At 45.1% G+C, this 20,719-nt stretch overlaps 1 protein-coding gene across 2 annotated transcripts in view; it reads right to left on the minus strand.

Annotated features, from left to right (window-relative positions):
* Window positions 1-20,719, minus strand: part of ZNRF3 (zinc and ring finger 3) — a 96,353-nt gene that overhangs the window by 27,955 nt on the left and 47,679 nt on the right. Inside the window, exons 2-3 of one of the 2 annotated variants that reach the window (XM_055796516.1) lie at window positions 20,257-20,367; window positions 7,961-8,086 (exon numbers count right to left, since the gene is read on the minus strand). In XM_055796516.1, coding sequence (XP_055652491.1) covers window positions 7,961-8,086 — 126 coding nt within the window. In that variant the 5' untranslated portion in view covers window positions 20,257-20,367. The remainder of the gene's footprint in view (window positions 1-7,960; window positions 8,087-20,256; window positions 20,368-20,719) is intronic. The other variant, XM_055796515.1, reaches the window with a different exon arrangement.

Here is a 20,719-nt window from a genome sequence, read left to right on the forward strand (position 1 = left end):
TTGCTGGCACTCGTTGCCAGCGGAAGGGGCCCGCCAGCACCCATGAATTAAAACCTGATAGATCTGCTTCTTCTGAACTGCATAACCTGATTCAGCCCTTGTTTGTCCATTCCTTTGAGCGCTCCCCTCCCTGGCTTTGGTCCAGCTCCTTTCTTCCTTTTACATCTTTTACCGTATGATCCGTACACTCCTCTGCCTCCAGAATTTAATTGCCTTGCTTTGCAGCTCTCTTACCTGTGCTCAGCTTTTCCCTTCTCTCCTTGAAGGGCCTGCTGAAATTAAGGTGGCAAGTAGTCACAGACCAGAAGGATGTAAAAAGGTACAAACGAACTCAAGACTCAACTACAGTGATGAGACTGCCGCTTCACACTTCAGCCACACACTTGTACGTGCAACATTTCTTCCTCTTTCTTTCCCCATCTTTATTCTGTTAAAATAGGCTTGTTTTTAAAGAGTATGGTCTATGGGGCATGGAAGAAGAGACAAAGAGATGGGAAACAGAAATACACTGAGCTTTTGGCAAAAGCATTTCACTTTAAGTGATTTTTCATCTTCTTTTTGTTCAAAAATACATACTCATCCCCACCCAGAAGGTTATGAGGACTATTTCTGTCTGTCATTACAAAAATCCAGCTTCTTCCTGAAAAACAACATATCATCCCCTCTTCTGACCTCATCTACACAATTTTCTTAGAAACGGTTATGCGTATATGCTGTGGAGGTCTGATCACAGTGCTAGCACTGGGGAATTAAGAAACAAGAGAATGTCAGAAGAAAGATAAATGACAGCAAAAACATTTGCACAAGGAACAGTATCGCTTCAAATATCATTTTTTAAAGACGTCTTATGGGTTGTTTAAAATGGATGTTAACATTTCAGGTGTCCCGGACATTATAAATTATAATGAAGTGAGGAATAAAAAGAAACAACCAGCACAACACTGCAGCACCTATACTCTTCTTTGGTGCTTCAGAAAAATGGTAATTCTGTTTCTCAAAATATTCTTTAGAACAAATACAGTGAGAAAAACATGCGCATGGCAGGGATTACAATTACATATACTACTTCTTTTCACAGTTAACTCTAATTTTAGGCAGTGCTATGACAACAGACCATGGAAATGAAAAATTTAAATGCAAAGTTAGTGGAGATTCTTCAAGAACATGACTGATTAAGAAGGTCAGTCTCTTTAACACTAGCCAGGATGCTACTTCCCCCCTCAAAACACACTCTTTTTTTCATTACAGAACAATGGGATTGATAAACAACGTAGTTTGTGGTTTGATCAGTTTCGGCACCTATCAACTAGTCCACAACCAAGGGAGTCTAGTCTCATTCAAGAAACTTCTGCTTCATATCAACTTCCTCCTTAACACAGAACGCCTGAGAGTTCAAAGCAACCAATATTAAGTTCCCAGCACTGAACAACTTTTCTCAGTCTCCGTCTTACTTGCGCTTAGGCCAGCACTGCCATCAGAAAGAGCAGTTCTTTTAGACTCCTTCTCTTACTTGTTCCTTCCTCCACCGGACACTACGCTGCCGACACAAACCTTCATGTAGCCACACAGTGAAACAAACCAGCCAACCCACCAACAAACCAACCAACCAGCTTAAAAGTCACTCATACTATTACTTTTCAGTCAGACCAATTAAACTTTGCTGTAAATTTTGAGACTACAGCCTCAAAATGAAGCCCAAATGCTTTTTAGATGCTGTTTACAAAGAAACACGGGCTGAGAAACAGAAGGCAGAAAAGGTCCCCGAACCGTGGAACAGATACCACAGGTGGAATGGGTGCAAGAAGTTTTCCATCCATCCACCATAAATGGATGCAAGAAGTTTTCCGAAAGCGACAGTACCTTCTACCGCATGTGGCACAGACGCATCACAGTGTGGGTTGCTGCAGCTGTCCCTACCAGCTGGAAGTATCTGAACAAGCAAAGTTTTGGAAACATTGATCGATGTTTTTGGACATGTCTCTCAGTAATTTTAGATCTTTATCTCCTGCATAGCTCATTCCTAATTTCTGAGTAAGTTCAGCATGGGAAAGCATTTGCCTAAATTCTGTATGCACTTCTACAACTGAACTGAATCCGTTTCTACAGGAAATTATCTAACCCGTATATAAAATTATTAATGTTATACAGAAACAAAAGGTATGTTTATATAGTCACTGTAATTCTAACTTGTACACATACCTGCATGCTTAATTTAGGCTATTACTATAAAGGTGTAAGTTGATTTTGTTCAGTTTGCCTTCTTTTTTTATTACTTTCAGTAACTCCAAAAGAGAAGGATTAAAATTGACTCCCCGCAGGCTCTCTTGTTTCTCAAGTCTTAGAACAGATCGCTCTTTATTCAGGAACTAAACTACCAACATAGACCCATGATTTCTCATTTGACTACCTTGTAAGAATTTTTATACTTAAACTAAACTGTTAAAAAGTTAGGAATCACAGCTGGGCTGTTTAATGCAGACTCAAGTTATGATGATTTTGGCCCCAGCCTCAGTAGTATAATTGTAGTGATGACATGGCAAAACAAGAAATTCTTCCAGTTAGTATTTGTGTCAGTGTTTTTGTAAATGAACTCTTAAAAGAGAAAAAAGAAGTGAATGGATGCTGGAAGAACTGTCAGGAATTTCCTCATATTACAGATTCCTTTGATCTGAAGAAAACAGGAAGCTGTAGTAGCAGGGACATCCTCTCTTTGTTAGCTTCTACTCGGATGCATATCCTCAACTACACACATCCTACTAACACAAAAGAAGAGTCCCTTCAGCAGTCCCTGGAAAACAAACAAGAACAAAATCCTTCCCTGTGGACTTTCGAGCCTGCAGAAAGGGAAGAAGTGCTACTTCTAAGCAAATCGTCAGCATCTTCTTGCGATCCTACGCTGCAATAAAAAATCACTGGCACTGCTGGGTTGTATCTGACTGCCTTGACAGATGTCATTTGCTCAAAAATCGACCGGGGTGGGAGAAGAAGAAAGTGCTGCATATTGGAGCGTGTGGGACCCATGCAGGTACTGCCACCCCAGTGCCGTGGATGCAGCACGCAACAGGTACCGCAGGCAACGCCGCTCTTCCCTTCCATCCCGAGCAAAGCCGCAGTGCTGGAGCACAAGAACGCGTGCACTGGCAGGCAAAGGAGAAGGAGCCTCATTGTGCTGTGTGCAGAGGAGCAGGAATTCCAGGAGGGGAAAGGTTCCCTTTGAAGCACATGGCACGAAGAGCTTCCCAGTGACCATGGCAACAGCTCAGTGGGTTCCCAGCCTGAGAACCGAGTTACTACAGCCATGCCTCAAAAAACAAAAAAAGTCTGAAAGACTGAAAGGGAAGAGAGAGGGGGAGGTGGGGTCGGGGGTGTGGGGGAGAGAAGTTGGGGCAGAATTAGCCTGGCAGAAACTGAGCGGCTCCCTGGTAGGCAAATCCAGCCAATAATGCTGGCCGGGTTCACAGGGTTTCCTTTTCATTTTCAAAGCTTTCTTCTTCCTCTGTCATTCCCCTTCTAGCCCTATTCAGGAGCTCATGAGATCAGTAAAACCCAGGCCTTTGCTTTGCCTGCATGCAGCATCGCCTCAAACAGGGCTGCACTGTGATCAAAGGCAACGCTAAATCACAGCTGCCACACACACCCCTTTCCCAACCAGGGCCCAGTTTTCACGGGCACTCTTAACAGGAGATACATTTTTTAAACTCTTTCATTTCCATTACACCGTATAAATCTGACTAAGAAGGATGAGCAATTAAAAAATCAGTATGGAAATGGACACATTAAATTCTGTACAGCTATCGGTCCCATTTAGCACAGAGATAAACAAGTGTCGTGAAGCTTCTGAAAACAAAGACCAGGGTTTTACTAAAAACAAAATAAAAAACCCTAAACAAAACAAAACAAAAAAACCCAAAAACCAAAACACCCCAAATCAAAAAAGACCACAACAACCAAAAACAACAATAAGAATAAAACCATGCATCTTCGTACCAGATTGGTGTGCCATGGAATTTAGCTCTACAAACAGTTTTTAAGTAGTCTCTATGCTCTGCTTCACAATATTCCAAGCTTCCTACAGTATCATGTCTATTCTCCTTCTTTTCCTTTACTATTAAACAAAACCTCATGATTTATTCCTTCATATATATGCATGCATTCCATCATACAGACACAGGCAATAACCTCTTTGCTTCTGCTACTGTATTGCTCAACACAAATGTTCACAAGTTTTAGTGAAAAAAAGATTAAATTGGCTCCTTTAAAATAGGACTTACAAACTCTTTCATGGTCTGAGTTAGTCTGAGGTTTTAAACACATTAATTTATGCTAGGCTTAAGCTGACAAGTTTATCCATTCCTTACGTACGTAAGAAAGGTGGACAAAGTAACTGTCACCTGAGCCAGGTAACCCTCCATGTGTATCCTCTTGATTCATTGCAAAGATGAGGATACCCAAACTAGATTTCTCAGTGAGAAGTGTCAAAATGAAACAGAATTGCCCACATGTGCCATGAGCTGGAAAGGGACAGACAGACAGCTGCCCTGGCAGGGTGTTTAGATTTTGCCCTAAATTGCTAAGGCAGGCTTTCAATCATGCCCACAGCAGTTCTAAAAGAAAGCAAGTCCCGAACTCTTCTCACCTTCCTGGCACCAACTTTATTCCTACTACCAAATCAATTGGTCATATTGATCCAACCACGTCACACCACACCACAACCACTAATGTACACAATTTGGCTTGCACATCACAGAATGGCTTCTAATGCAATGAAGATCTAAGAACGGATACTAGAAGATCCCAAAGGCAATTTCAGCAATAGGAACTGAAAAGGGGGGATGGATATACCTGCTTCCAGCAGGAGGTACAGCTGACCACATAGTCACACTTCACTACACAAAGCAGAACGTTCAGTTGCCCCATACAGTCGGTTTTATGCACTCAACTACCCCTGTTAAGGCGGTAAGATTATTCACACTCAGTGAAGTCTTTGTGTTGCCCACCTGAGCCATTCATGCAGATGTGTGTGTAACAAGGGCTTGCTTTGCCATTTATCTCACTTGCATAATATATGGATACCAGCAACACCAGCAAAGCTGAAATACAACTTTTCACCTACCCAAGAGGCCAGCACGTTTCTGAAACGTTGCATCAGCCAGCCTCGCATCCTGCAACATGCACACTACCTCCACGATAGGTGTTGCAGCTGGGCAGGCCTGCTTCACAGAATTTTGGAAAAGCAAGAGCTTGCCACAACTCTACCGAAAGGCAAACACGGTATTCGTCTGGAAGATCAGATAGGCAGGACTAGCCACTTTGGGGGCAGGATAAATCAGACTAAATGAGGAGCAAACAGTAGGCTTGCACTCCTGGATTTCCTCCTCCTTTTCTACATGGAAGAAGTTTAATTTCCCATTGCTGTTCAAGGCCACCCCTCCTCATTTTATTTTCTTGTCCTTTGCTTTTTCCTTTCCCCTCTCCTTTCCTTTCCCCTTTCCTTTCTCCTTTCCTTGTCTTTTCTTTTTCCTCTTCATTCCATTTCCCCCCTCCCCTCCATCCCCTCCCTTGTCCTCTCTCCCCTACTCGCCCTTCCCCTCTCCCTTTCCCTTTCATGTTTTCTTTTAAGTCAAGCAGCTGCCAAATCCTAAAAACAACCAGAAGACGACTCATATACACATGCAGCAGGTTTGATACTGACCCAGGCAAAACAGTTTACAGGCCAAACTGAATACTTACATAGCCATTTGCACCAAATCACACTGAAACCAAACCTTTCAGAGACCCAGACAATTGCAATGCAATTTGTTCCCGCTGGTAAGATAACCAGGCTGACTTAACTGACAGACCTGCAAGAAGCTCATGGCTGATGCTCCTGCTGCTATCTGCACTCAACAATATTTCAAGAATTCTGAGAAGTCCTTCTAAATCAGGCCGTAACTTGAGCATAGGGAGGACTGAGCAGAAGGGCTGCAGAGAAAAGATGGGAGAAGAGAAACTACAGCAGCAAGTATGAAACAGGGAACAAATATTCCAGGAAGAGAAGGATAAATGATGATAAATAAAAATACAGAACGAGGAGCTGCATTGCAATTACTGAGAAGGAAGTATTGTCTAGAACATTGGACAGTCTTTTTTCACCTGATGTTGCTGCACATAAACTGATGCTCAGGAAACATTGTGCCCAAACTCTCCAGATACACGCTGTGCAGGATGCAGGGGCCACATCACCAACGCTATGCATCAAAGTAGATGCTACAGAGCTCCTGAAGCAAAGCCAGGGTCTGCTGTTCAGCAGGCCAAGCCTCAGGAAGCTCAGATCAGCAGATACTGAGGTGCACCCACTCTAGAGATCGGTGTGGCTTAGCCTCAGGAAGCTCAGATCAGCAGATACTGAGGTGCACCCACTCTAGAGATCGGTGTGGCTTCAGGGACATGGGGAGTATAGAGGACACAGTGGGATTTGGGTACCTAACAGCGTCACTGTGTTAGAAAATACTTATAACATTGTTTGTGCAGGGTATCTATGCTTTCCCCTTTCTTCATCCATTTTGCACACCTACTTCCTCACATGCTTTTCAGAGCTTGACAGATGTGACTGAACAAATTCCTCCCTTAAATGGCTTTCCCCAAGACTCAATTTACTCCTGGAGTTTACTTATGGATTACTACGAATCTCTCAGTACCCAGTCTTCTCTAATTCCCATCCTCATGAGACCGTATTCTCAGATTTTACCCCCTAAGAGCAAAGAAACATCAGCTGGAATTTCTGTGAAACAAAACCAGTGTTCCAAGTTAGAAAAAAAAGTTGTATTATGCCAAAATTCAATAGAAAGGGCACTCACTTCTTAAAGAGATGTTTCTCACCATGTACAAGCTAAACTCCCAGCGGATTTTAGACAAGCAGATGATTTCCCATTTCCTCTGAAATATAGGGGTTTTAGAAGTTTTGTTTATAAATACACAGAGACAAGTTTTACCTACAAAATGTCAACCTAGGTTTTTATTTTCTGCCCGATATACTACATTTTCCCTGCTCACCTGAAGTCACCAACACTATACTACCAAAGACTCAGCAACCTCAGCCAGCTGGATTTTAGAATGAACCCCAGAGATTTTAAGCATTTTCAACTACTCAGTTACTGGTAGAACTTGTGGCCTATGCTATTTCACACACTTCCAACTACTCTAGACTTCAAATATCAACACATAATAACCTCAATCCTCAAAAACTCTAAGCTATTAAAAATAAAGATTGCTTCTAATAAAAAAATAAAACACAAAAATAGGACAGCTTTCTGGTTTTCTTTTTAACTTACCTGACAGCAGTAATGACATCTTAAAGACTTCAGCTCATAAAACAAAGGGAAATGTTTTGCAAGGAATTTAGATTCCAGAAGCTGTATTCCACAGGGAGATTCCAGCAAGAAGAAAAATTCTATTTCTTTGACCAACCAATACAGTAAGATTCACTTGTTATTACAGATACCTATCCTGCAATTAAAGCAAAGAGATCTCTCCCAGGATTGAAGACTTCTCTTCCCCCAAAAAAGGAAATTAATGCATGTCTTCTGAGAAAGCTGTACCCAAGGAAAACCACTAAGATGCTTTTATTTTGACTGCTTTTGGTTAGAAGTTTCCTTTGATTGAGGTAGCATCACACCTGCAGTTCACCCTATTTCTACTCCAATACTGCTTCTGCTAAACTGATTTTTCCAGAAGTCTTTGTTAGGCTCCTACGGAGCTCAGAAAGGGAACGTGTGCGCTCAGCTCCCCATTGCTGTCCCTGTCAAGTGAGTTACAACATTATCTTTCCCTGAAGCATCTAGTGTGAAAACAGGCAACATGGGAGTATTTAGAGGAGTAAAGGGAGTTTTCTCTTGGTTTTTCTTGCTGATTTTTCTCAGAAAGGAACTGACCCTTCCAAGAAACAGTTCCATGCAGCATTTACCCCAAACCGCCCCCTTACCTTTCCTAAGACAGTGAGGCATGGCTTAGGCTCCAACTCTGGCTGTTCCAGTTTCACCACTCCTACCCAGCCGTATTCATATAGGTCTTCCTCGTCATTGCTATTACACAGCCCGAGTGGATGCATCTGAAACAGAATCAGAAAGAAACCTTTAGCCAATCAGTAGCATTCAAAAAACATACAGATTGCTTTCAAGGACCTTGGTTTATAACAAATACACTTTTACATATTAAGATACACCAGAAAAACTGAAACAGAAGGCTGCTTATATGAAGGATTCAGTATGTTTCTGAAGCATGCTATCAGCACATCATCTTGGTTATTACCCTTCATGAGGGTAATATCTTTGTGTATAAACTAGGGTGTGAAACATTTAAATCCTTACACTATTTACTATGTTCTCCTTGTTCTCTTTTTCCTTCAGCTAAAATCTCAGATTTTTCACAGTGAAGACTCTTGCCTAAGAGCTGCCCAGGCTCTAACATATACACAGAAAAAGTTCTTTGCAAAAAAAGTCTGTCCTTATCCAGCTTCATGCCTTTCCTTAAAGCTCACTTCTGCCAAACAATCTAAAGAAAACCACAAACTGTTACCAACACTATGACAATTTTGTTTTCTGGTAGCTGATAATAGTAGGAGATTATACTGCTCAGTAATTTACATATCTCTCTCTCACTAATCCATGCAAAGTAGCACCATGTAATGGTTACTAATCCTGCCATCTCTCCTGCATCACCAGCTTGTCGTTTTGTCCTTTTCTCCCATCTCTTGTACCTTGACTTTCATTTTGCAAGTCATTCAACACAAGGAGAGCTATTTATATTATCTTGTGGGGCCCTGACTTTCCGAATAACTCAAGTGTGACTCAGAATAACTACTGTGAAATATGGGAAACACGGCGGTGATCTGACATAATACAGAGGTTCTCCTACCACTCATTTTTCAGAATTCATCACCAATCCACCTGTATTTTGAGAAAAAAACTGGCCACTGCAATACCAGAGTAGAATCCTCTGCCCAACTCCTAATTCATCCTTCCTCTTTTTTTTTTTCTTATGAGTTACTATTACACACTACTGCCTACAGCCTCGCACGGACGAGCAGTTCAACCCACTCTAAAACCTTGGGACAAGTCTATCACTGGAGGATGAATCATCTCCTTACACGCAGCATGGGATGGATGAACTGTTCAGCTGAGAGATATGACAGGGCAGGGAGTCAGGCAGAGCTCTCTCTCCAAAACTGCCAGGGCATATATTCCAACATAATTAACCCCAAAAGGAGTCCGTGGGATCCTTTAAATAAACACAAAACTTTAATCTGTATTAAATATCTTCAGAAACAGAGAACCATTCCCTTGATGTAATTCCCTTGACGTACACTGTATCAATTAAGCTTTGAAACCATAACACATATCTAAGAAGTTTCTAGTTCAAAATCCTTGAAATGTGCTGGGGCACTTTCCACATGCCTGAAAGGGCAAAACTGAAACCACGGCTCAGGTGCTTTTATCCAAGGTTACAAAATCTGTATGCATTGCTGAGGGTTTAAAATAACTTCAAAAAGAGCCGCACAAATTTTAAGTGGGTTAGTGTTACAGAGCAGGCAAACAGTAAACTAACAGAGGAGGAACATTTCACTCTGTAACCCTATCACCTCAAAAAAGTCCTGATGATTAAAAGAAAACTTCCACCCTTTTTTCCTTTTCTTTCTGTCTGCCAGGACACGGCATTACGCTGTGACAAACCACCTTATGAACCACTCAGGATCCTTCTATACACTGTCATGAGATGAAGTATTGGTCTCTTTTTCCCAACCATACAAAAAACACTGTCTCTACCCACTTTAGTCCAGAAAACATCTTGGAAGAAGGCCAAGAATAACAGAAAATTCTTTCCACAGCTGCTTTCCTCCAGAATACTGTTATTCCGTAACAGCTCCCAAGCGTGAACAGCCCTTCAGATCACAGTCACCAAAGCCATCCCGCAGTTATGTCCCTGGAAATCAGGAGAAGCTCAAAGTTGAAAGAGCTTCTTCTCCTCCTCTTACAGTGCCTGTGCCTCCCCACCTTTAGAAAGAAATTGGTGATTCTGTCCCTTCTCGGTGACAACACTGGCGGACACCCTGCCTCCAACAGCAATGCCCCAAACACCTGACAAGACAGCCTTCCCATTTAAAGGCAAAAAAGCTGTGAATTACACACAACTCCAAAGGCAAGTATCTGCAGTGTCGAATATTACAGGTTTCTGAGTGGGGTTTTCAAGATAGTCAGGAATGTGCAGCAGTCAAGCACCTGGCATGCCCTACCTCAAGCATCTCATCTCCATACACCTGGGTGTCTCCTACATGGCATGGAGCACCCAGGAAGATAACAAAATCAAAGCTGCATTTCTGAACATTCCTGTCTTCTTCAAAAAGCCAGGTGGCCTGGAAAGGGACCTATGCACAGCTTAGCAGACAAAACTCATAGGCCTGGAAGCAGCAGAGCTCTCAAAACTCAAATAACCTCCATACGTCTATCGAGAACTGACACATCACTTCAAAAATAAAAAGCTTTGCTAGACCTTTGGGGTGCCACAGCTATCAGTCCCTTATGATTTTAGACTTTACTGAATACAAAAAAAAAAAAAAAAAGAGCTTTTCAACCACGATACAAATAAATACTAACTTGATGTATTTTAAGAGGGGAAGAGCAAGGCACAGGATTTAGCACTCCAAAGCAGTTATCAGCAAACTACCGTTTATAGGGCTTAGGTGACCTTCATGGTTAGACCCCCATGGAAAGACTGTAACTGCCCAGAATAAATTCTCTTTCCTGTCACAAGTAGCACGACCAGAAGAGACGTGAGAACTAGTCAAGCGAGGAAGATGGTGAAACAAAATCCCCATTTTTAGAAAGGGAAAAAAGGATGACCTGGGTAATTACAGGCCAGTCAGTCTCAACTCTTTGCTTGGTAGTATGATGGAGCAGATATTCCTCAAAACTATGATAACGCTCACAGGAAACAGAGGTGGCTAAATCTAAGCCAAGATTTAAGGGCAAATCTAAGGGCAAGACTAAGGGCAAATTGTGCTTGACAAAAATAGTGTCCTTCCGTGATGAGGTTACAGTGCTGGTGGACAAGGGAAGAGCGACTGACACCATCAACCCCAACTTCTGCAAAGCGCGTGACGTGGTCCCACACAACATCCTTGTCTGTAAAATGGAGAAACACGGATTTGAGGGCTGGACCACTTGGTGGAAAAGGAATGCGCTGGGTGGTCACGCTCAAGGAGTTGTGGTCAACGGCTCGACGTCCGGGTGGAGATCAGGGACATCAGGGGTCCATACGGGGACCAGTATTACTGAACATCGTTCCTGGGGACACGGACAGTGGGACTGAGCACATCCCCAGCAGGTTCCGGGTGACACCAAGCTCAATGGGGTGGCTGACACTCCACAGGGACTGGACAGGATGGAGACATGGGCCCCTGCAAACCTCATCCAGTCCAACGAGGCCAAGTGCAAGGTCCTGCACCTGGGTCAGGGCAGTCTTGGGAACATGGACACGGGCTGGCGAGGAGCGCGCTGAGAGCAGCCCCGTGGAGAAGGACCCGGTGGTACTGCGGGATGAGAAGCTCAACACGGCCCAGCAACGTGCGCTCACAACCCAGAAAGCCACCCCAGCCCTGGGCTGCATCCCCAGCAGCGTGGCCAGCAGGGCGAGGGGGGGGGCTCTGCCCCTCTGCTGGGACCCCCCCCCAGCGCCGCCTCCAGCTCGGGGGTCACCAGCAGAAGGACACGGACCTGTTGGAGCGAGTCCAGAGGAGGCCACGGAGATAGTCAGGGGCTGGAGCCCCCCTGCTGTGGGGACAGGCTGGGAGAGCTGGGGCTGTTCAGCTGGAGGAGAGAAGGATCGGGGAGACCTTACGGCACCTCCCAGTGCCTGACGGGCTGGCAGGAAAGCCGGGAGGGACTCTTTATCGGGGCCTGTAGTGACAGGATGGCGGGTAACAGTTTTTAAACTGGAAGAGGGAAGGTTTAGATTAGAAATTCTTTACTGTGAAGGTGCTGAGACACTGGCACAGGCTGTGGGTGCCCCATCCCTGGCTGGGCTCAAGGCCAGGCTGGACGGGGCTGGGAGCAGCCTGGGCTGGTGGAAGGTGTCCCTGCCTGTGGCGGGGGCTTGAACTGGGTTGTCTTTAAGGTCCCTTCCAACCCAAACCATTTGAGATTCTATGATTAGCAGCAAAAAAACAGAGCAGTCAGGGACGCAAACCAGCCTATGGCTCCTGTCAACTCATTCCAGGTTCCCATCACACACCAGCAGCAGAGTCTTGCTGAAATTAAGGCTGTCACATCATCTGATTCCTGCTTCCAGCAGACCATAAGCCAGCAGAAGCTGCAGAGGCTGAAATTACCAGATCATTTTGACTCTAGCTTCAACCCAGATGGATTAATGAGACCCCCAAAGGCACTCAGCTCTTTCTGACAAACCGGTAACCACAGTTGTTGTCTCTCTGGTTCTCCATGATAGAACCACAGGTCTCTGTCTCCTCTTGTATGAAAAAACTGATATGCAGCTTCCAAGATCATAAAGGATGGCCACTCCTGCAGCATAGCTTTGCAGAGCTCCTACCTTCCAACCAGAAGAAGGTAAGAACAGGCAGCATATCGAGTACGTTCTCCCTTCCAGCAGAGGAATACGCTGTGCAAAGACTAGAGGAAAATCTTAAGAGAAAACCCTCTCATCTCACTTTACCAGATCAGCCAAGAAACAAGAAAGTGCATCCATTAAGAAGGATTTCAGAGAGCATCATGTGCTTACAGCTGCCTTGGACAAAACATGCATGACAATATTCGCCAGTTGCACCTGAGGCATGTGTATCATGCTGTAGGTACCAGTAGGTATCAGGCACTAAGTCTGAAATCCAGAGACTGAATCTTGGAACACGCACTAAACCCAAGACCAATATTTGTAACTAAATGAGCTGTTTATTTTAAAAGCTGCACAAGACTTCAAACTGAATGGGGGGTATGAAGCTGGACTGCAGAACAGGTAAGAATGAAGCACTGTATGAGATCTGAAAAATACCAATAATTTTTCTGGCAAGAGGTGACTTCTGCTCAGCATTTACTGGTCGCTATATGGCATTTTGAAACTCCTTTTCCAAATACCAGCAGCCCCTTCTTCTTGAACTTAGTGCAGAGAACTGAGTTTCCTGGGAAGTCTCTGAACTCTATCCTGATGCAAAAACCTAAAAAAGGAATTCCTGGCAAGTTTGTCAATAAAGGGGGAAAAACTGAAGCAGGAACTCATCTCCTCAGTACAGAACTCACGCCACTCACACAGTTGTATTCACCCTGAAAGCAAGAAATTTTCAAATTCTTGTCCAAAGCCGTAAATTGAACGCACTTGGAACACACATTTTTACTCACAAACTATAGCAAGGCTGTATCATGACCTAGTAAACAGAAGGTGGCTGTGCTCTGACTAGCAAACGAAACCCAACAGCTGTCACAGAAGAATTCTCCTCCAGCATGGCCATGCTGGCCATCATTGCTGTGCAAGGAGAAACGTGACTCCAGCAACTGGATTCCATGCTGTAGTCCAGCGACCCAGGCGCAGGATGTCTACCTTACATCTCCTCCGGTGCATAGGTGACTGAAGCAGGGAGAAGACTGAAATTTATTAAACCACCACACAATGGCACAATGATCTTGCACATGAGAAACCTCAAACCCAAATGCAAACCCCAGTGTAAGCAGTAAGCAAAACAAATAGGGTGCCGCAGGCTCTGTGCTGGCAAATGTAGAGAACTTACTAGGTACATCTGCAGGCTACAAACTCCTGAGGATTTTGTTGCATCACACTGGAATCTCACCAGAGTAATTAACGAAACAAATTATATTATGCCAGCAGTACTCCCTCAAAGTCTGTATGCTTCAGGAAGGGTCAATTGACAAAAACATTGCACTGTTCAATTAAAAACATGTGCATTGCAAAGCCAAACTCTTCCTAGACTACTTGTTCCAGTAACTCTGAAGATCTACAGGGCCAACACAAATACTCCGCTAAGGGATGTTAGACACATTAGTCATCAGCTTTGTGTAACCATTAACATATCAAGGGAACTCATATCCAAGTACCCAGTGTCCGCTCTTTTAATAAAATGGCATCATGAAGCCAATGACAGGTTGTACAATCCACCGATTTACTGATCTTAGCAGGATCAGAACATGGGGAGCACGCCTGTCCCCACTCTCCAGCACCTTCTCTGGGTTCCTCGTGGATTTCTGTGACAGTCCTCCTCTCACATGCTCCCCGGGTGCTCTCACCTGTCCACGTCATTCAGATTTCAGGTTTTTACTGCAGATTGTTTAAAACTCCACTGAAGCCAGCTTCTCCATCAACCTCGTCCTGATCTCACACCTCACGGATAAATTACCAATGGCAATCTCATCACCTTCCTCAAAATCCTGTCCCTACCCCACCTGCCAAGAGAAGACATTCACTTCCCCCACCTCAAACAAACATCTGGGGTTTTGATAACATTTTCACAACTCTTCCAAAAATCTCTCATTGTGTTTGTTTCCAGAGGGAATGCACATCTCTTCTTTATACATCAACTCACCAATTTTGACCTTACCTACTAAAACTTCCTTCCCCCTGAACACACCAAGCCCTGCAGTAACCTTTCTGACCAGCATCATACTCATTGTGCATCACTCTGAGCGTGTAGTTTATACAGGAATCTCTTCTCTGCATAAATTCCTCTCTGGCTTCACATCCCAGCCAACAGGATTTCATTCATGCTAACAGCAAAGCCAGCTTCAGTGGTCCAGTCATAGGGTTATTTGGTGTGTTATTTGGTTTGGGTTTTTTCAATTTACACTACAATTAAGGATCCCAAAGGACCTAAACAAACAAACAGAAAAAAAATAATACAAAGGCTATATTCACACCATGTGGAGATCACAAGTGAGGTTCAACCTTCAAGCCATTAAATCCACATGGTGTATCATGCCACCAGATGTTTATTGGCTTGGGTGGGGCAGCAGGACAGTCATCTCCACACACATCAGGGTGATCCCCTTATATTGCTTTGGAGCCTGTGCTAGCCTGGACAAACCAGGCTGGCATTTCTGTGTCTTACACAGTTCCAGCAGTTTGCAGAGAGACAGAGCATGTCAGCACTATAAACAGATTTCCTAACTTCAGTTCCACTGAAAACAGAACAACGCAACCCTAACAGCTCCCAACTCTTCCCCTTCCCTGCCAAGACATCCGTTCTAATGAATACAAGCCAGGTCTGGATAACGAGACCTGGACGGTCTTAAAAACTTCCATAACACGCCTTTGAGATGGAGCATTACCTTCCCAAACTTTCTTCTGGTTGATTTCTTCATTATAAATTCAATCCTTTCGATCCCACAAGCCACAAAACATCGTTCTTTCTCCTCCACCCTTTGGGCAAAAAACACAGCTGAAAGATTGCCCATGTTACAGGCGTCCTGCACGGAGCAGCTGCGCAGCGCTAGCGGCGTGAGCCCCGCTCCTCTTACAGACTCCCCGCAGGCACGCAGCAAGGCACACACGGCGCTCAGAACGTGTGCTCTGGCCACAGCAACACGAGATCCACAACAGTCCAGTTAAAAAAGAATCTCTTCACTAAAATTACCTATTTATTCTTCCCATTCTTTTCCTAGTTATATTTTGTCTTCCTCCAAACTGGGCTGCCAATGTCCCCCCCTGTGCTTAACCCCTTATAATTAATCAGGTGTTTTATCTCCTGACAAATAACAAGTGAAGAGATACAAAGCGCATATATTTTTCATTCATTTTGGGGTTTTGATCCTGTATTTGAGGTTGACTTGATTATTAAAAAAAAAAAAAAGCAAAGCATCTCTTGGATTTACTAAGTCTCCCAGACACCTTTTGCTTATTCGCCTTGTTCCACTAAGGGCACCACGAAAGGCAGTCAGCCCATCTCACACGCAACATGCACCAACAGAACCTGTGGCTGACTTTTATTCGTAATTGAACATACAATGAATAAAAGTATCTCTGAAAAGCCAGGTAAAGATTTACATGTATGTCAGAGGGCCAAAGTAACTGCGTCGATCTGGAGCCTCGGTCGGTAATGCTGCTGTAAGGACTTTTGTGCTTTCTGTGGCAGAGGATGAACGTGCCGAGAACGTTACATACAGTTCTCAGTTCATGAAACAAAGGCCAGGGTAGCAAGGCACCCTCTTCTGAAAAACTGTAGCATGACTTCTGCATGGTCACGAAGGAGTATGGGCTATAAAATTCTATAAAATCTAGCAGAACCGGACTCGATACTGCTTGTTTGAATGAAAATCACACCCTGCCCTGAGCAGTATCTCTACTCTTTTAAGGCTTTCCGGCCTCTAACGTACCCGCACATTCTGAAATACAAAACTAAAGTATTTCCCCCTTTGTTTCCTGTTTGGGACAGAAAGATTTGGATGACCCAGGTATAACAAAATCTCATGGTTTTGCAACAGTAACCAGAACTGATGCTGCTGCAAGGGTAAGGACTGGGTGGGGGGCTGACCTTACCCTGAGCACCCAGGTCCCATCCTCTGGGCAACCACCATCCCTCCAAGCATGCGGAACCGATTTACTTGCAGAAGCAAAAATTTACCCAGCAGGAGAAGAAAGGGCAAAAGTAAAAAGAGATTTAAAAATGGCTCACAGATCCACGCCAGGAGCAGATAAGAGTGAAATATACTTTTGTAGCAGCAAAGTTAGTACAAATTCTAGACCACCTGAGACCTCAAAATAACACTGAAGGGCTTTGGGGACCTATCCCTGTCCTGAAGACCATAAATGAGGAGGATAAGACAGGCAGGGCAGGCTTTTGCCTGCATTCCCAAATAAAAAGCAACGTTATGCTCAAGGTGCATATCACAAGTGTCAACCCAGTAGCATAATTCTGAAAAACACATCTTCAAGACACATAAAAATCCAGAGAGTCAGCACCAGGGCCAGTAAGAATGGGCTGCACCGACAGAAACCTCTTCTGTCCACAAAAGCACTCCACCACATCAAGCCAGAAGTAGTCAGTGGATTCTGCTCGGATTCCACAGGCTCACACTGCAGCGGCCTCAGCAGATCACAACAGACAGCATGTATTGCAATTTTCCAAAGGAGGAGTATCAACCAAAAGTGCAATTTGAGCTAGCGAATTGAAGAATTCAAGCTTGAAACACTGGTGTAACTTCTGCTGATCAGGAGTCTGGATGGGGCAAACCACCCCCACACACCCCCGGCTGCTGGGCAGGTGGTGCTTACACAGGGCCCCCAGTGCAAGTGTCTGTCACATCCTCACGCTGCTTTACCAGTGAATTAACCCCGACCCTCCAGCAAAGCAGTGGCTTTCTGACTCTCCACCTTGGGAAGATGTCTGTGCAATAAATGCCAATAGGATCAGCTGTCTGACCGGACTTCACTGCACGGCTAGAGAAGTGTTAGGATGGATGATGGCACTGTGGCATGAGGACTTAGGCCACCGAAATGAACAGAAAATCAAAATTAAAACCCATGCTGAAATACTAAGGATTTTTTCTAGCATGAACTTCCAGAAAGCAACATCTAGAACTGGAATAACTGTGTGGAACTTTAATGTTTGAATGGAGTTTTTCAGCTTGATAGAAAGTGGTGGTTTGGTTTGGTTTGACGTGAAGAGAATGCCATGGCTCTGGCACTGAACTGCACCGTAAACATCTGACCCAACTCTGCAGCAGGTTCTCCAGGAGGCAGGAGGCATCTCAATGCACCTGTGTGCTGGGAAAAGAGGGAATTGAGACCTTGCTCAAGGGTCCGTGTGGGCTGTACTTAAGCACTCCCCTACATATGTACCAGGTTACAAATCAAAAATTACAATTATCAAATAGGAACAGCAGCCCTGACCCTCCTCTACAAACATCATTCCACTATCAAAGCTCAATTCTGTCCTTCCCACCCAACACAAGTCAATCGATTTGGTTGCTTATTCTGTTTTAAAGCCAAAGAAATTCTACGGAGATCAAGATATTACCTTAATAAAAGATTGGGAAGGAGCTGAGTAGAGAAGAGCATCATTCCCCAAGGAACCCTTCCATATCCCAGGACACTTAAGGTGGCCATACGGACCCAGACTCCTGCCTCGCAGGCAGCTCACGCGAAGAGTCAGGCTCTGCCAGGCTCGCTAGTGAAGTTGAGCTCCAGTTGGGAAGTCAAGCTCCGCAAACACCAACTTGAGTGCCAGTTCCAAGTGTCGGTCTTGCCGTACTTAAAATTGCCGTAATTAAAAATCCCTCCCTTCCAGTTTAAATGCTTCCCTGCCCCTTCACATACAAAAGGTCAGAGAATCCCCTCCCCTGCACTGTCCTTAGGTGGCTGTCCTGGTGTAACCCCGACCAGCGACCGAGCCCCATGCAGCCGCTCGCTCGCTCCCCCCCCAGCGGGATGGGGGAGGGGGTCAGAAGGGTAAAAGGGAGAAAACTCCTGGGTTGAGCTAAAGACAGTTTAATGGGTAAAGCAAAAACTGTGCACGCCAGCAAAGCAAAACCAAGGAATTTATCCACCACCCCCCACCACAGGCAGGTGCTCAGCTGTGCCCAGCACAGCAGGGCTCCATCCCACCTAACCACCCTCACTTGCAATGCCCCCTCCTTCCTTCTTCTTCCCCAGTTCTACGTGCTGGGCATGATGCCATGTGGTCTGGGATATCCCTCGGGTCAGTTGGGGTCAGCTGTCCCAGCTGTGTGTCCCCCCCAGCTCTCACTGTGGGTGGGGTGAGGGGCAGAGAAGCCCCTGGTGCTGTGCAAGCACTGCTTGGCAATGACTAAAACATCCCTGTGTTATCCAGCACAAATCAAAAACTCCCCATGCTGGCTCCTGTGAAGAAAATGAAGCCCACCCCAGCCAAAGGCAGCACCGCGGCTGTGGTGTGACAGACAGGGACAGCACGGCAACACCGGCAACACGTGTCTTCTCGGGGGAGAAACCTGCTTGGGAGCAGTGGCCAGCACCTCCCCGGCCCCCGCCGCAGAGGCGTGCTGGAGGCACCGCTGTATAAATTAAGACAAAGTCAAAAGAAAAGGCACCGACTTCATTTTCATTTTCACAAGACTAAAAGGTGAAGGGACGCTGACTTTTTCAAAAAAGCTGGGGAAGCACCTCTGCACCCCACAGCGATGCGGCGCCCCAGGCTGGAGCTCCTCACCTTGCCCCGGAAAGGAGAGAGCCGAGGGGCCGGGGCGTGGGGCCACGACATCACACAGGTTGAAGCCTCTCCCCACATTAAAGCCTAAACAGATCACAGGACATGAAAGGATAAGGCTGAATGAAAATATCTAGACCAAAATTCAGGCTCGGGGTGGATACAGAGTGTTTCTGGATCACAGACACGTTTCACTTCAGACACACTAAACAAAACATATCATGGACAAACTACGAAGGCAACAATAAAACCAATTATTTTCTATGATCAATAGTTTCAAATAATTGCAGCAAAAAGCAAAATGAACACACTGCGCTGCACAAAGCCTCTAAAATGGAGCAGAACTATTGAGTCTTTTTGTGAAGACTTGAATTCCTTATTGCTCTAGGGCCTGAAACAACAGATCTACCATACGGCTTTCCCACCCGGAATGCACTTGGCGTGGGTTTGTCTCCCTCCACACGAATTCACATTCCTTCACCAGACAGGCTTTTGAAGTAAAATGTATGAGGTTTTGCAGTATCGAAAAAAAAGATATAAAAAAAAATCAACAAACGAAAACCCCAAAACCAAACCAACCTGAACGGGAAGCCTATCATCAGGGACATGCAGTTTCTTCCCAAATCTGTCCCCAGACCTGGCGTGTGTGGGAGCAGCTGGTACCTGCAGGGCAGCGAGCTCAGGGAGCTGCACCCTGGCCCCCTGCCCACTCCAGGGTGCGGGCGCAGGGCCAGCTAACTCGGGTGCTTCAGTCACCCACCCCCCGCTGTCCAGCCAGCACTGCCGAGCTCTAGGTCTCGCTTCCTTCCTCCAGCTCCATCGTCTGTGGAAGCTCTCTAAGAGACGGAACCAAAGCCTGGAGTATATCAAGGCTCAAGTGAAATAAGGCAACCAAACAGCCCAACTTTTACAGGGAGGAGAAAAAACCTGGGTATGCTTCTGCTGGGACTCGTGTCCTAAGTATCTCCCCTGTCAAACCAGGCTTACTCCACACAAGAAGTGGACTGAGCGTACATGTTTTCTTCAAAATGCAAAAAACCTAGGTCACCAAGCAGATTTTGAACAAGAACAGCTTCTTCACTCACCACTGAAACACCAGAGGATGTGGCGTGCCTGATTCAGAGACAATCCAGGATGCCGCTGCTAGAATCTCCACAAGTTGGATGGGAAGGAGCAATGGGAAGAGGGGCACGCTCCTGAAGACGATACGGAAATATTGCTCAGAGATGCACAGATGCATTTAGGAAAGCATTCATTTCAGCTGGAGCTCCAACTGGCCACAGCTGTCAAGACTAGTAAGTTTACTAACAGCAAGAAGAATTGCAAGCAATATATGTCTGCTACTGAACGGGGCTGGCACAAGGCAATAGGAAAGCAAGCAACAAACAACTAGTAGTAAAGGAGGGTGGAACTGCGGTCATCGATGCAAACAAGGCACACAGGTGTCTGTGGGACCTGAGAGGATGCATCCAGGCGTCCCATGAAGGAGATGTGGCTGTCATAATTGCAGAGCCATTCTCTACTACCTTTCAAAGGTCACGGAGATCA

Source organism: Falco peregrinus, chromosome 2, assembly GCF_023634155.1.
Source record: "Falco peregrinus isolate bFalPer1 chromosome 2, bFalPer1.pri, whole genome shotgun sequence".
In the NCBI taxonomy this organism is placed as follows: Eukaryota; Metazoa; Chordata; class Aves; order Falconiformes; family Falconidae; genus Falco; species Falco peregrinus.